The following is a 15,349-nucleotide window of genomic DNA, read 5'->3' as shown; positions in this document are numbered from 1 at the left end:
GTTCGGTTTTTTTGTGATCAGAAACTTTAGGACCTTTCTTGCACTGTGAAGGTGTAGCAGATAATTTATGGTCTACGTCAGTTCACGAGGTTGTCTTCACAAGAATAACGCAATATACAAGCTTAACTCATTAGTAAAAAATATATGAACTTCAATAAAGAGCGCTTCAAACGAAATATTTTTTTCTCGTAACTTGAATAAATTCAAAACATAACATTATAGAAACTTTTAAAAATAGTGTTTCGCATCAATTTTAACTTTTTCCAATACATGTTTCATAACCAAGCATCCTTGCATCTTGAAAAAAATTCAATGTCTCTTTAGCCTATTCACCATCACAATAAAATTATTTCCATGTTCGATTTAAAATCATACTCTACTTCTTCAAATACAGCATTTATTTAACTTAACAATTACATAAGGTTTATTTTTCCGTTAAACAATATAATAATCCTTTAAATTAGGGTTAGGTGATCTGCTTCGCATCATAATTTTGTATCTTAAGGCTAGAAAGGACAACTTGTTTTCTTATGGTGCACGAGTGCGGCGGTAATACTAAACCTACAATACTACTACCATGCATGCAATCAGTACAGTACGAATAGAAATGGGTACAACTATGTGATGCCTAACGCAGAGCAGGTTTGTTTGAAAATCACACATTCTACCTATCGGGACAACGGCCCGCGATTTATGTGGGGGCCCCCACGCGCGGTCTGCACATTGCACACTTACACTCGATAACAACGATAGACGCAACTATACGAGACGACGTTTTAAAATAGAGAGAAAACAAGTCACCCACGAACGATACAGCGGTACGCGCGGAAAATAAATAATTATTAACAATAAGTAAACCAGTTAGGTGTAAAATGTAAAAGTTCTCCTTCACCCTCGCTTAGCCCTTTGGGCAACATGATCGCCAAGGGGAGGGAGGACGAACACACGGACTGTGACGGACGGGGGCTTCACAGGTTCATCCCTGCACTCTCCAGGAAAACGGGTTCGCTTTTAACCAGAAAAGCGTCCGGGGATCGAGGGAATGGTTCGCTTTCGAGTCTAGAAAAAACGCCGTCCGCTCTCGGGAGCACCGTATAGTATTTCAATTTCCTCCCGTTACAGTGGTCGTGGATGTGTTCGCTCTCCCTTTTCCTTCTGCTTTAGATAAATATTACCGAATTATCTGTTCACGCTAACTATTAAGCAGAAACAATGATCAATTTAAACCTAACATAAATCGAACCCTTGAAGGGGTGAAAGGTACCTTTTGGGTTGTGACAGACTGTTCCATCACAGGAAGAATGTTTACTGTGGCTGATGCTAGGAGAATACCACCCCGGGCCTATAGGGAGCTTTTCTACAGGCAGTTCGTTTACGTTCTCCGTGGTGTGTCCTTATGAGCCGTATTATGGCTATCCGCTCATCGGATCGATTCGGGTAACGATGTCCTTACTTGAGATTATTCCTTTAGCTTACAAGTTGATTAAATGGCTTTAAGGACCGATCGCGGTAATATGCACTTCTAGTCTTTTGATGCGATACAGTGGAGGGAACAAAACTGTTCAACTGGTTGCCCTCCTTACCTTTTACTTATCTTGGTCGAATGTAAAACAAGATAGTTTCTCCGACAGCAGAATATGCGGCGTATCGAGTGGAGGTAGATTGCTGCACGTTTTCAACTCAGGAATCGGAATGTTGAGCTGTGAAAAGTTAGATACACCGTTAGGGAACGATTGTTTGGTGTAATTTATCGGTGTAACTTACAGTCACTTCCGAATCGGAATACAGCGAACGACCTATGAGTGATTCTGTGTCGTTCCAGGTAGGATCCAGCCAGCATGGAAGATTCTGATGGAAGTGGAATATGGGTAATGGTTTTTTGTATCAAACTAGGAATTTTGAAACGCAAATAAAAAAGTTTTGCAATTCAATAGCTTACCATTCCTGGTGGGGTATCCGGCTTCGGTGGCTCGCTGTACTTTGACAGCAGGGTCAGTATCGGATCCGCTGTGCTGGAGTGGCTCATCAGACTGTTTGTACTCTTCCAGGACTGCAACAAGGCGCTCCGATTCCCGGACATCTGCTGACTACCCGTTTCTTGCCCTTGAGCCTGCGGCGGCATCGATGGCTGCTGCGGTGTGTCTCCGGTTCCGATAGATCGCAGTGTGCACTGGGTTTGGAATGCATTTGCCATTTGTTCCGCGGCCATTTTCGATCTGTAGTTCGATTGTGCTCCGCTCGAGCCGTTCGCCGGTGGATAGATGTTCTCCTTGCCCCGATTAAACTCCGCCATCGAGCTGCTCATTTCCATCGACGGAGCTGCTCCGAGTAGACTGGACAGCATAGAAGAGTTTCCCAGCATCGCTGCGGTGTTACTTACATTGCCATTACCCCCGTATCCGTTGGAATAGGAGGCGTTAAGCGGTCGATTAGTGTTGTTGGGGAAGTACGGATTCATCGGAGGTTGGCTAAGGTGGTTAAGCTGCTGCGATGGCTGAAGTGGCAGCATCGGTTGAAAACCCGGATGGGTTTGGCGTTGCATCTGAAGAGGAACCTGTTGCTGCTGTTGGTGTTGCTGCTGGGGCTGCTGTAGGGGCTGTGGCTGCATTTGTTTAAAGGGAAGGTTGAATCCGTGCGTTGGTGTTGGTCCTTGCTGGGAAAGGCACAAGTTGCCCGAGGAACGTGCAGTCGGTTTTTTGTCGGCCAGCCCAGAACTGGCAAAAGCAGTCGGTGGACGGCAGCGTGAAGCGTCCAGGGGAGAATACTTGACGATTGGTGCAGCGTTAGAAGATCCCAGCGTTGAACAACCCAACGAAGAACGTTCTTCACTGGTGAAACATACCTTCGGTACTGTGTCGAAAACCAAAAACCAGGAAAACTCATAAACCAATAGAGTCACACCCCGTGAATGAAGGTGATTCAGTAACATAAAACTTACAAATGCAGTCACGGTTCAGTTCGATGTCACTTCGTTCGTGAATGAAAGACGAGTTGGTTGATACGAAAACATCCGCAAAGTAGTTAAGCACGGAGGATACGCTTGGAAAACCTGGAATTTTTGTTTGTTATACATAGAAGGTAAAAAGTGAACAAAGGATCAAGATAGTAATCAAGAATTGCATTTGCAGATTACGGTACCCAAAGCATTCCCATGCACAAAAGCTTCTAATTTATGACACGCTTGATTTTGAAGCCAACAAAACTCCGCTCTCAAACGGTACGATATGCAGTGCTTTCCGTATGATCAACTTACCAAATTCGAAGCACGTTCCCACCGACACGTTCAAAGCCAGCTTCAGGTCGTGCACGTTGATCGGCGTGCGATGTTTGACCACTTGCACCATGCGCACGACAAACTTCATCAACGGCGTCAATGTCACCGTCTGTAAACCCTTATCCATCTCCATCTGCAAAAGACGCAAACAAAAGCAAATGTCCGAGTGCGTGATAAGTTGTGACATAAAATGCATTAATCGATGCACTAAACGATGCGTCGATCGAAAATAAGTTGACGTCCGAAGCGGCCTGAGAGCTCCCGACAGTATGCTGCTCAACGAATGTTAATTTAAGAAAACGGTTGCAGACAGAAGGAAATATCGCGCGTGGCGCAGGAATGAGGGATTTTACCCGTAACCTACCAGTAATGCGTGCTTCATGTTGAAAATATGTGTCTCAGTCAGAAAGTCCTTGAAACGTAGCTCGTATGCACGCACCAGCTCTACCACGCTTAGATGGTCCTTTTGCGACTCGATCAGGATAGCACAGGCCGCGTACGTCTGCATGCGGAAAATTGGATCTTCTAGGTGCGAAACCACCATGTACTCGCCGTTGGATTCAAGCACCTCCGTGAACGGTAGTGCCTTAATGGCGTCATACATGTTGCTGCAGCCGAAACAGCTCGGTTGCAGTTGATAGCCGAACTTGTTCTTGTGGAAATTCAGGATCTCACTTAGCCGCATGATCGTCTTCGGGCTGCCCGTGCAGTGCTTGATAATCTCCTGCACTTGCTCGGCGAAGATGCGCAATGCGACTTGGTAGTTGAGATAGATCTTGCGATCCTCGTCGTTACTTTGCTCTGTCTGGAAAGGTATATTTTGAGTGGATTAAATATAGCACATATGCACTTGACGGACCTGCGAACGTACCTCAACGATTCCAGTTATAGCCTCCAGCAGATCAGCAAGCTTCAGCAACCCGTAATCGCTCAACCGACACTGATACCCGAAGTGGTAGTGGTACGAGCGGACAAACTTCTTGAACAGAATCGAAAACTGTGGTGACTTGCGGAACAGCTCCACCACTTCGCCGGCGAACGTGCACGTCTTTTCCAGCTCGAGCGTGGTCTGCTTGCGCTTTACGATCGAGATCAGTACGTCGTTCTCGTTGTACACCTTCGTCGTGATGGAGTTGCTGTACACGAGCCCATCGACAATGTCGAAGATGTCGCAAACGCCATAGTCCGTCACGTCGAATAGCCGATTCTGTGCCTGGGAGAACACCATCGGCAGCTGGGACAGCAGGATCGACTTGTTTGCCCGGCTGCGCAGGATCTTCAGCAGGTCGTTCGTGAAACGACGAATCTGGGTACGATGCGTCAGGGTGATATGACGATTCTCACCGTCGCCCATCACCTGAACGACCGGCGCTAGCGCCTCGAACAGCTCGATCAGCCTGGTGTAGCCATAGTCGGCAACTCGGCACTGCTTGCCAAAGTGATTGTGGTACGCCGGAATGAAACGGGTGAACTTCATCGTCGACTTGGGCGACATCTTGATCAGCTCGACGACTTCACGCGAGATTTGCTGTAGGAATTCGTTCGAGGGGCTCTTGGGCATGTATCGAAGGTTAACTGCCCAAGCATCTGTAAACGACAGAAAAATAAATAAATGAATTACATTTTAGTAAAGCATATAACATTTATATTTCAATAATTGAATTTAAACTGTCAAGAAAAATTTGTTTTGGCGATTTAAAACAACATACACTTTGGTTCAAAATATATTTATCCATCTCGAACGCCTAAGCACATTCTTTTTCCTCTTACCATCGTTATCCTTAGTGGAATTCTGCTCGTGGTCCATCCACGATAGGACTTTTATGCCATAACTGTTATTCGCAATCTGCACACCCCGAATGCAGCACAGCAGATGCTCCAGTGGCACCCCATTATCATTTGGGATTATTTTTATTTGAAGCTCGTGCTCGATGCAGTACAGCACGCTCGCGACCGGGATGTCATTCTTGTGCGATTTCAACAGCGAATAGACTAGCGACTGAAGCTGATTAATGCTCATCATCACGCTTGGCAGTGGTTCTATTTCCTGCTCCGCCCAACCCTTTTCCTTTTCCTGCTGAAAGTGATACATACAGTATGGGACGCTGTGCTGAGACGTCTCGACCAATGAACTGTTCTTGAGCGTATCAATTAGGTCCGGCTGGAGTGCGATGTACTTCTCGTCATTTTTATCGAGCGTGATTGTACAGACGTCCTGCATGCGATACAGATCCAGCACGCTTATGGAGGACTTGAAGCGCGACTGAAAAAGCTCCCGGAACCGGTTAATCGGCAGGCTGTAGAAGGGAACGTCCTTTAGCAACCCTGCCACCTGGCAGCGCAGTGCGGACGATTCAGCCGACGATGGATCCTTGATGTACGAGACGACCATGCGCTTGTGGCCCACTTTCTTGCGATGCAGATTGGCCACAACTTGTTTTGCGCACTAAGTGAAACGAAAGGGAAAAAATATATCGATAAACCAAACATGACCAAACTGGGTGTGTTTGAAACTCACCTGTGCCGATGGTACCTTTACCTTCGCCAGCGAAGGACTCTCGATGGTCAGGGATATAACCGGTGTGATCGGTTTCAGCTGGCACAGCAGAAACTGATGCATCTTGTGCTCATCGATGGATGCATCGAGATTGCTGATCTGCAGCACCACCATCTCCTTCTGCTCGGGCTCAGCCGATCCAGCCGTTCCTGGCTGGGACTGCGTCGGACCCTGTGACTGACTGGCCGGTGCTGGCATGTTTGGTGACACCGAAGCACTCGAACTGGATCCGGAACCGGCCGTTCCGCTGATGTTCGCGATTCCCCCAAGTGCACCGGTGCTCGCCGTGCCCGCACTGTCAGTGGAGTAGCTGCTGTGGTGTGGGCTGCTGCAGCCACTGTTGTTGCTGCTGTAGAACGTCGAGTTTCGACCGGAATCGGAATAGTTGCTACTGTTAAGCGAAGAGTTCAACGACTTGTTCGTAGCCTGCTGACAGTAGCTGCTCGTGTTTGCGCTGGATGGTTGTAAATGCTGCTGCTGCTGCTGTTGTTGCTGCAGCGGGCAATGGGTGCTTTGATGATTGGAAGTACTAGCGCTGCCGTTGCTAGGACCAACGCCGACGCCGCCATTGTTGCGGTTGGGATACGGCATGTAGCGCTGCTTCGGGTAGCAGTTGCCATACATTTGCGACACATACGGCGTCGTTTGCTGCGGTCCCAAACAACCCAATACGAGAAAATAAAATATTAGTTTTATTTCCTACTCTTGGGTACCAGTGGTTTACCTGATAGTAGTTATAAAACTTCATATTATAACCTCCCTGTCCAGTGTACGACTGTCTGGTGTTGTACATCTTGGTGCTTTCCGCGGCCAAGTTCGTCACAAACTCCGGAAAGGATCGCATGTCGTAGAAGCTGCTGCTGATGCTGTTGTTCATGGTCCTTCAGCTACAGAATCGTTTGGGGCCTAGTGGACGCTAAAGGGGGCTGGCACTGAAAAATGGAGGATGTTCTATCAGAGTGTACCAAACTAGGGTGTCATGGCAACGAAGAACCCGTCGGCGGGAGCACCATTTTGAATTAACCCATCACCCGATGGCGGCACCTACCAGCGCAAGAGAAGCTTGGAAAGGAAGCTGCTCGGAACAACGGCAGCTGCGCGTCAACGCGATCGATCGTTCGGGCAACGGTGATCCGTATCTAAGCAACTACGCTACGAAACGCTTATTTCGTACTACGGAAAGGTTACTCTAGGTTACTGTCGACGTCGAACAATGGTCTCCGTGTTGCGGGGCTCGGGACCGGGGATAAAAAGGCTTATTTTTATCTGATTGATATCAAACACGCACTTAGACCAGTTAAAAAGCCAACTGAACTGCAATTGGCTGGTTTATTTTAAATACTACGCTTAGAGTAATGAGTAATTGGTTGAAAATGCCTTTTCGATTAAAATGAAGCCCTGCAACTAGTATCCCTGCAAGGATTGGCACTACACGACACTGAATCGTCAATTTGGACGAAGGATCCTTCACGACGGCTATCACACAGTCACAGACACACACACATACGCCGATCAGCGAAAAACGGTGCGATACGGAATATGTAGGAATAAATAAGCAAAATAGTTAAAATGTAGGTCTTAAAATAGTTCAACTACTGAACAGTTCCACGCGGTTGCTCCCGTGACTGCCGGCGAAGCAATGATTCGACGATGTCCTTCGGATGATCTGTCTCCGTACGGAATGGAACTCTGAAAGAGAGTGCATGTATTCAAGCGTTTGATGTGGTACGGTTCTCTTGATCTGTTATCATCTCACACGAACGACGATCTTTATCAGTTCATTTTAGTACACCGAAAATTCATCGAAATAATCATCCAAAACGTAGAAATGCAATACCATTGAATATTTATCTGAAATGGTTCGAGCTAGTTTATTTAAACAAACCTTAGTCAACGTATTCATCCAACTGTAAATATGCAGAGACACTGTAATAACTAATCGAGGGACTTGCAATTTGTAAGAAAAAGTTACGAAAGCATTTGGTAAAGGATATCGAACAAATTTAAAAAAGAAAAACATATACTCATGTAGAAATTAACACGTTTCACTGATCTCACCAATTATCATAAAATATTAAACAAAAAGATTGAATGTAAATCGTTTTTTATGTTTGTCAGAAAGAATATAAAACATTGTGAAAAAGTAAAAGCCGAATGGATGCACATTTCGTTTCATGGTGAAGAATTTAGAGGTATACAATACAAATGTGCCATCTTAAACCTAAGGCAAGCAGTAGAAAAGAGTGATTTTTTACAGTTAATGGCCCCAATTGAATAACCCCAATTTAGAGCGCGTGCCCGTATGATTGACAACGTGCCGTTGTCCAGCGAAGGTCAAGATGAGTTTCCCAAACGTGACAAGCCCACCTCAATGAAGCCATCACAACTTCCTCCCTGCGTGGCTCTCGTCCGATGGCAAGTCGGTGCATTGTTTAACTACAACTTTTCCTTGAATAATCTCCGTTTGGACTCGATCAAGGAAAGGAAGCGAGGTATCGCATGGTCAACATCACGAAAAGTTCGAAGCCGTTCCACGTTCCACCGGAGCCCAGAAATGGTGCTCGGACGGCGGGTCCAGCGGGTATCATGTTTCCAATTGTTCACCGGTTCATTAGGAGCGATAATCTGGCGAAACTATCAACAATTTAACGCCACATAAGACGCACCGTGCGCCTTTGATCTCCGGTGCGAAGGCTGTGCCAAAGCCGCCGGTACTCCCCTCAATGGGCCTCCTCAGAGCGGATTGATTGATGCCGATGAAAAGCGCAACCCGTTCCTTCCGGGAGGGCGACGTGAGAAATCGACCGCCGGCGCAAGATCGGAATCGTCGGAATGCCCCGCGCGCCTCCTCCCATCTTGCCCAATCACCATCGGTGGCCAGGTTGGACGTTCAATTCGGAACCCTTTGCGGTGACTTACGGTTTTTCGACCGGTCGGCTTATCGGTTTCGTTTATCTATTGATTTGCTCCCATCTCGGGTGTGTTGGTGCGCACGGTTCGCGGTTTGCTTTGTTGTGGCCCAGTGTCCGTCGGTTCCCTGGTTCCCTCCGTACACCCGTCCCACCATGCACCGGGTGTGAATTAATCAAAATCTATTGGCCAAGCTCAGTAAGATCTTAATCGTCGATGGCGGCGTCGGCGGTGAAGCCGACAATACATACGTAAAGCAGATGAAGACGTTGTTCGGAAGGCTGTCATTCCCGGGGTTCATCTTCCAATATTTGTTTCCCATGCAACCGCATTCCGCCGGCTGAGCATTGCGTGTTGAAACGGGGCGAAGGCAACACGGAGGAAAGGAAAAGTAAAGAAACAATACCAGCCGCCACCTCCGGCGAAGTTGATTTTGATTGTTCGATAATTTGAACTTCTCTTCCCTAATGGCTGCCCACCCGGCGGGAGGCTGCGTAATCATATGATTATGACAAGCAAATCAACACATTCGATTCCGCGCTCTGGTGATGTTTTACAACCGGCAATTTTAATATTTATCCAAATAATTGACCAGTGATTTTGTTTTCTCACATCAAGTTTGTCGTTTTGAATAACAAAAAATACTCAGTGCTTAGAAATTTTTGTTGGAAGGATTTATAGTAATTTTAAAGGCATATTTGGTGCTTCAAAGATTACATGAAAATATATGATATGAAAATTGTCAAACTTTTCTGTTTAAAATTTTTAGTTTTTAAATGTTTAGTTTCAGTTTTTAATTAATATGTCTCTTCTTACTGTAAAGAACCTCCTGTATATACATACAATATTAGATATGAAACTGATAAAAAGATAAAAATCTCGTGAAGAAAGTTTTTTCATGTATACTTTTTTAGTAGTATTCGAAAAAGGACAGTAGCTAAGAGCGTGTATAATTTAAACAATACCAAACGATCAAACTCAGTTAAACATCAATATTTGTGTGTTTATATACATTTTCTTTATAATCCAGGAAATCTTGGAATGAAGAAAAATCTACGCGTCCTTTTTGCCACTTCTGTACATGTGTATAGAAATGTATACATTTCTTGCTTTCGAATACCGTAATTTACTTCCATTCAGTTGTGGACTCCACTACGTGTTTTTCTACTCCGTTGATCAGTCGGTAAACACACGTGCCAAACTGACCCTAACCGAACGGTGGCACGCGAGCGTACGAGGAAGGCTTCCTCCTGGAGGGGTTGGCTCGAGCTGGATCCTCAATTCCCCCTTCCGTTCCAGACGGATGGTTCCAAAACCGGATGGGGTGGAGAAGTGCGATCGGGCAGCGGATCAAGCGTCGTTCCCGGCCGGTGACTTGACCCCGTTGCACCGTGTCCTCACGATTTGAAAGGATAAAACGGGCAGCCCCTTGTTTATCGTGCAATTCGATCTGGTTAATTTACTGCTTCGGTCGGCAATAAAACAAAGTTTCGTTCCATGTATTTGTCTCGAACGTTTGTAGTTCAATTTTTATCTTATTTAAGTTCAAATCTCGATAGCAAAACGGTGTATATCTTTTTGTAAATATTGGATAATTTTTTATTCCTCAACATTTTAGTTTCTTTATTTTCCTGTGGTATAGTTTCCATTTCAGAAGTATGATAATTATAAGAAAACTCACATAATTCTGAAAATTTACAGTTACGAAGTGCTCATCAACTATTTATTTGTACAGGGGCACATTTTCCTTTACTTATCCGCTTTCCAGATTCCATTCCCAATCGAACCGCTGTTGCGTTTCGTTCAAGTAGGATTAGGCAAATGTACAACATTCCCATTCCTTTAAAGATGCTCAACATTGAACATTGTAACATTGAAGGTTACGCTTCGACGGGTTGAATATTCTCGCTGATTCAATCACACCCGCCGTCCTTCGCGTGTAATCGTGGCGAATGTTACAAGTTCAATTATTCATGAATTTCGGTTCGAACCAACATCGGCAGCCCCCAAAAGGACGCGTCCCGGGATATACGGCGAAATCGCGTGTGGGCAGATGGTTGATGGTTTATCACATTTAATTTTCACTTTTCCCCGAAAAATCGCACTTGACAGTGACAACGAGTTTGATTTTTGTTTAAATTGATCGTTTATGGTAAACTTGGAAGCAGCGGCCGACGACCGATACAATCGAACGGGAATCGAATTTACATTGTCTTGCTGTCGAAGTGCATACATTTGATCGGATTTGACTCCTTCATATATTGCTGTTGAGCTACAAAGTCTGTGGTAAACCGGATATTTCTTCTTTACGGATTTCCTTTACTCAGACATCAAATTGAAACATTTCTTATTTACCATTTCTCTTGCGTGTTGGAGAATGTGGTTTTACCGATCTATGTCTACATTACTTCTAAACTAGTACAGAGTCTATGCACAATATACTGACATTAATTCATAATGCAAAATAAAGGCGTTGATGTATTCAGTCAGAATTAAATACTTATGTTTTAAACAATTCCAACAAAATTGGAAAAATTGTTTTAAAATTTTTGCTGCATGATTTCCTATTTGCGTAAAATACAAATTGTGCATCTAACTTTATTCAACACCCTAATACATCCCAAAGTAAATATCGATTGTTTTCAAAATATGTCTGTTCCATAAACCGTTGAAATACCAGTGAAGAATCATATTGTACATTTACCGGGAAAGTTTACTGGACCTTGTCTGAACACTCCACTGCAGCTATGAATATTCAACTGTCCAAATATTGCACACCGGGTAAGACACAGTCGCAGCTGGCGTCTTTAGACATTTTTCTTAATTGAAGCCCCATTTGGACTTCACATTCGCCTTGAACTAATTCGTCCGCTTTCCGGGGGCTTACCTTCGAGCCTTAGAAGCATTGAATAAAAGTAAGATCGTCCCTCGTGCCCGACTAACGACAATCCAACGCGGCGAACGGGGAAAAAAGGATCCTCCCCGTTCGAGGGTGCATCCCGCTCGAGCCGATCGCGATCGTTATGGTTGATGGTGCAGTATGCGGCATCGCATATCCTCATCACTGGAGCGGAACGAAATGCCATCCGAGAGTAGGAGTGCAGTCGAGGGCCACATCCATCGAGGGCGCAAAAGGACGAAGGAATAAAAGTGCTTTAATTACGACCTAGGGACGACGAGGATGCTCCTCCAGTCGGGTCGTGATGCGCAGGGATATATATGGACAACAGTTGGTCAACGCTTGGTTTGCCGACTTTCAAACACTCGAGCGCGTGATCGTGGCAGGGTGCTGCCAGTTGTTGTGCGGAAAAGTCAGGTCAGGGAATCCCAAAAATCATAGGGTTCACTAACGGTAAGGTAAGTTTACTGGCCGTTTTCCCCCTGTTTCGAGTGCCATGGCACGCGTTCGCAAGGGAGAAAGCTCGAGAAGCGGTCCATTCGGGCACCCTATTAAAACAGGGTTCGGTGCTTCCGAACCGGCTGTTTGATACGGTTCATTACCTGTCATCAAACTGCGATCCGAAAACAACCCGGATGATGACCAGCACCAGGGCTGGCGATCCTCCTCCCAAGCAGGTATTGATTGATTGTAAAACTGTCGTCGATAATTGAATTTGCTGTCATAAAAATTGAAAATTTATGATCCAGCACGTCGATGCGCCAGGACCAGGAACTTGTGCTCACAGATGGCGATGGAAGCACGAATTCCGTCAGTCAGTTAACCAATCCCGAGTCGAAGCCTTTCCTGCGCATCCTCACGCCAGCGATGCCACTCGAATCACCGTGGCGAATGTAAACAAGCCAATAACACTCGTAATAACATGGTTAATCCTTGGCCTCTGGTCGAAATCGATCGGTCGCGGGACGCGTCCATCGACGGGGAATGTCAACAGTGAAACAGTCAAGGGGATGAAAGTTGGCACCCTTTTTTGTGCTCTTGTTCGAGCGATCCTCCTGCGAACCGCCACTTCAATGGGAGCGGTAAGCAGGTTCAGTGCGTGGATTAACCATACCGTCGATGGGCTGAGTGGGAAATCCGCCAGTCATTGTTGATCAATCAGCTTTTAATGGGACACTGAGCACACGGAATGAAATGCGATAGGCCCTGTAGAGCATTATCCATTTTATTCTCTTACCGAGGGTATCCCTTTTTGGTGGAGGATTTCTAGCCAAAAAGGTCAACTGAATAATCGAAAATCCTTTTAAAAAAATGGCACACGATTCAGAATAAAAGTAAAAGAACGTTAATTTAATTTTAATTCAATAACATTTCAATCAAATTAGTTGTGCAAAGTCAAAGAAATACCAATGGAACCGAGAAATGTTTCAAATTTAAGAAAAAATAAGTAAGAAAAGTAACAAAAATATAACTTTTCAACTGGACAGTCTAAAGGACAACGGTATTATAGAAGAAATACACTGAAATAATATTGTTTTTCAATATTCACATGACATTTGAGGTGTTGTTAGAAACAATTCTTACGTTCTAAGTTTATAAGTTTATCAGTTTGAAAGAATGAAAAAAAGCAACTGTGTGAGTTATTCTTACTCCGAGCATCAAGAATCACAAACGAAATTCGCTCTTTTGTACAAAAGGTTTGGTGACTACCAAAAAGGGGATATTATAAATTCTACCAAGTCTACAATAATTATTACCTTTATCAAACGTTGTTTATGTTTTAACCCCCGTTTGTATATTTGTGACGTGAACCGGCTATTTAAAACGTTCTTTTATTTCATGACATCAACGATAACTTTTTATAAAGATATAAGGGCCGGGAAAACGCAACAAAACAAATAAATAACTTTGTAAGAAACATCTGAACCGAACACAAAGAGAAAACTTCTCCATTAACTCGTTAACTGAGAGCGAAAACGACAAGCCAGATCCTTGCCGGTCAGTGCAAATTTATTCGATCGCACGATCAATTGAACCGGCAATCCTGGCAGGGAAAAGCTTCGCCTTTTCTCTTTCGTTTTTCTGACCCTCGGTCTCCGCAGGTTCCACGTTAACACCTACGACCCCCAACGGCACACTCCGGCACGTGGCGCACGGGCCCAACGATTTGAAAACTTTCTACACTCTTTTCACCCCAAGCGCGTGCTACATTCGGCTCGTTTTTCTTTTCTTACTCCCGCGATACAAATTGTAAGAAAACTAACCCCCTTGCCAGGGGTGCATTGGGAAAGCAAAAGAAAATAAAAACACAACAGAAAGTAACGACGACAGATGTTTCGGTTCCGAAGGAATTCCTACGAGCAAGGCGCGAAGTTTTGTGGTGCTTCCTTGACCCTCACCAAGGAGTCCTTACCAACCCGGAAGCGCTTGGTTGACCACGCGGACGTGGACAGAAGAAAAGGCACTCGGACGCAAAAAAGCTTCGGTAAAGAGGACGAAAGACGCGTGAAAGATCTCGTGCACTTGGATCCGTTCCGTTGTTTGCCGGGGCGAAACACTTCCGTACTCGCTTTCACGTTGCTCCTTGCGAGTCTTAGGGATTCCGTGTTTTTCTTTGATCGTTTTGAGTGATTGGAAGCGTTGAAGAGAAGCGACGGAGAACAGGAAAAAAAGGTGAAAAGAGCCCTCTAACGCTGGTTCGTTTGTTGGACGAATCGTTCGTTGATTCCTTCGAGGTGGAGGTTCATTAATATTATTATGAATTTATTATGTATGAGCTACCGGACCCGCTCGTACGAGGAAGTGTTTAATGCAACAATTTTTGCCTCCCAATGCACACACTTTCGTCCTATCCTTTTATCATCAAAACTCGCCACTACGCAGGTCGTTTCCTTGTACTACCTCGGAATGCATTAAATTAGCAAAGCAATGATTAAGTCCAGTATGACTTGGATAAATCACGGAAGGAAACATAAATAAGTACCATTCGTCCTGTCATGGCATGATAATATTTTCATCAGCATCAAGGAGATCCCAATCAAAATGAATGATTCAGTTTAGCGATGCCATGGGAAAGTGCGATAGAGTTTTTTCGCTGTAATATAATATATTAAGTTTGGTTGTTTAAGGTCCACGAGAAAGAGCTGGTCAATTTTTATTTGAGTGAATAATCTGTTCTTTTACACATTTTATTATAACATTACCATGCGTAAATATTTTTCTTAGCCATTTTAAACTTTAAATAAATATTACATACTTAACATACTTAAAGTATTGCAAACTTAAGGACTTAAGAAACCACGAGCATTATCAAAAGATAGTTTTAAAATACAATAAACATTGGTATTTCTTCCCTGTACTACGCATCATAGATTTTCCACTTGAGTTAAAAATTTTCAGCATCCTCAGGGTGCAAACACGCCGCCCAGCGAAGCCGTTCCTACTTCATGTTAACTCGATGTCAACAACCGACCTATCGGAAATCACCACCAACGCCCGGATTAAACATTTGTCCTTTGTTTGCTTTGCCTCCAGCTGTTCTCTACTACTCTAAAGGAAACTTGTCCATTTGATTCGCCTCAGAAAACAGAAAATGATTCCACCGAAGCGCGTTTCCCCTCCAAATGTTGTCTTTACTTCTTATGAGGAAGGAAAAGGAACGGTTGTCCTGAAGTGACGGTAAACGTAGTGCGAACATCTATCAAACATT

General features: G+C 44.5%; 1 protein-coding gene across 1 annotated transcript; it reads right to left on the bottom strand.

The window, feature by feature from the left end:
* Positions 1 to 377: 377 nt before the first annotated feature.
* Positions 378 to 7,457, bottom strand: LOC131263502 (meiosis regulator and mRNA stability factor 1). Its single transcript, XM_058265707.1, has 11 exons — positions 6,880 to 7,457; positions 6,556 to 6,757; positions 5,793 to 6,479; positions 5,045 to 5,720; positions 4,146 to 4,861; positions 3,639 to 4,079; positions 3,254 to 3,407; positions 2,939 to 3,049; positions 1,940 to 2,850; positions 1,765 to 1,848; positions 378 to 1,700 (listed from the first exon to the last, which is right to left on the bottom strand). The coding sequence occupies exons 2-11, from the start codon at positions 6,706 to 6,708 to the stop codon at positions 1,587 to 1,589; spliced, it is 4,047 nt and encodes a 1,348-aa protein (XP_058121690.1). The 5' UTR covers positions 6,709 to 6,757; positions 6,880 to 7,457; the 3' UTR covers positions 378 to 1,586.
* Between the last annotated feature and the right edge of the window lie 7,892 nt (positions 7,458 to 15,349).

The sequence above is a fragment of the Anopheles coustani genome, chromosome 2 (assembly GCF_943734705.1).
Source record: "Anopheles coustani chromosome 2, idAnoCousDA_361_x.2, whole genome shotgun sequence".
NCBI classification, from domain to species: domain Eukaryota; kingdom Metazoa; phylum Arthropoda; class Insecta; order Diptera; family Culicidae; genus Anopheles; species Anopheles coustani.
This window is presented reverse-complemented; position numbering and strand designations above follow the sequence as displayed.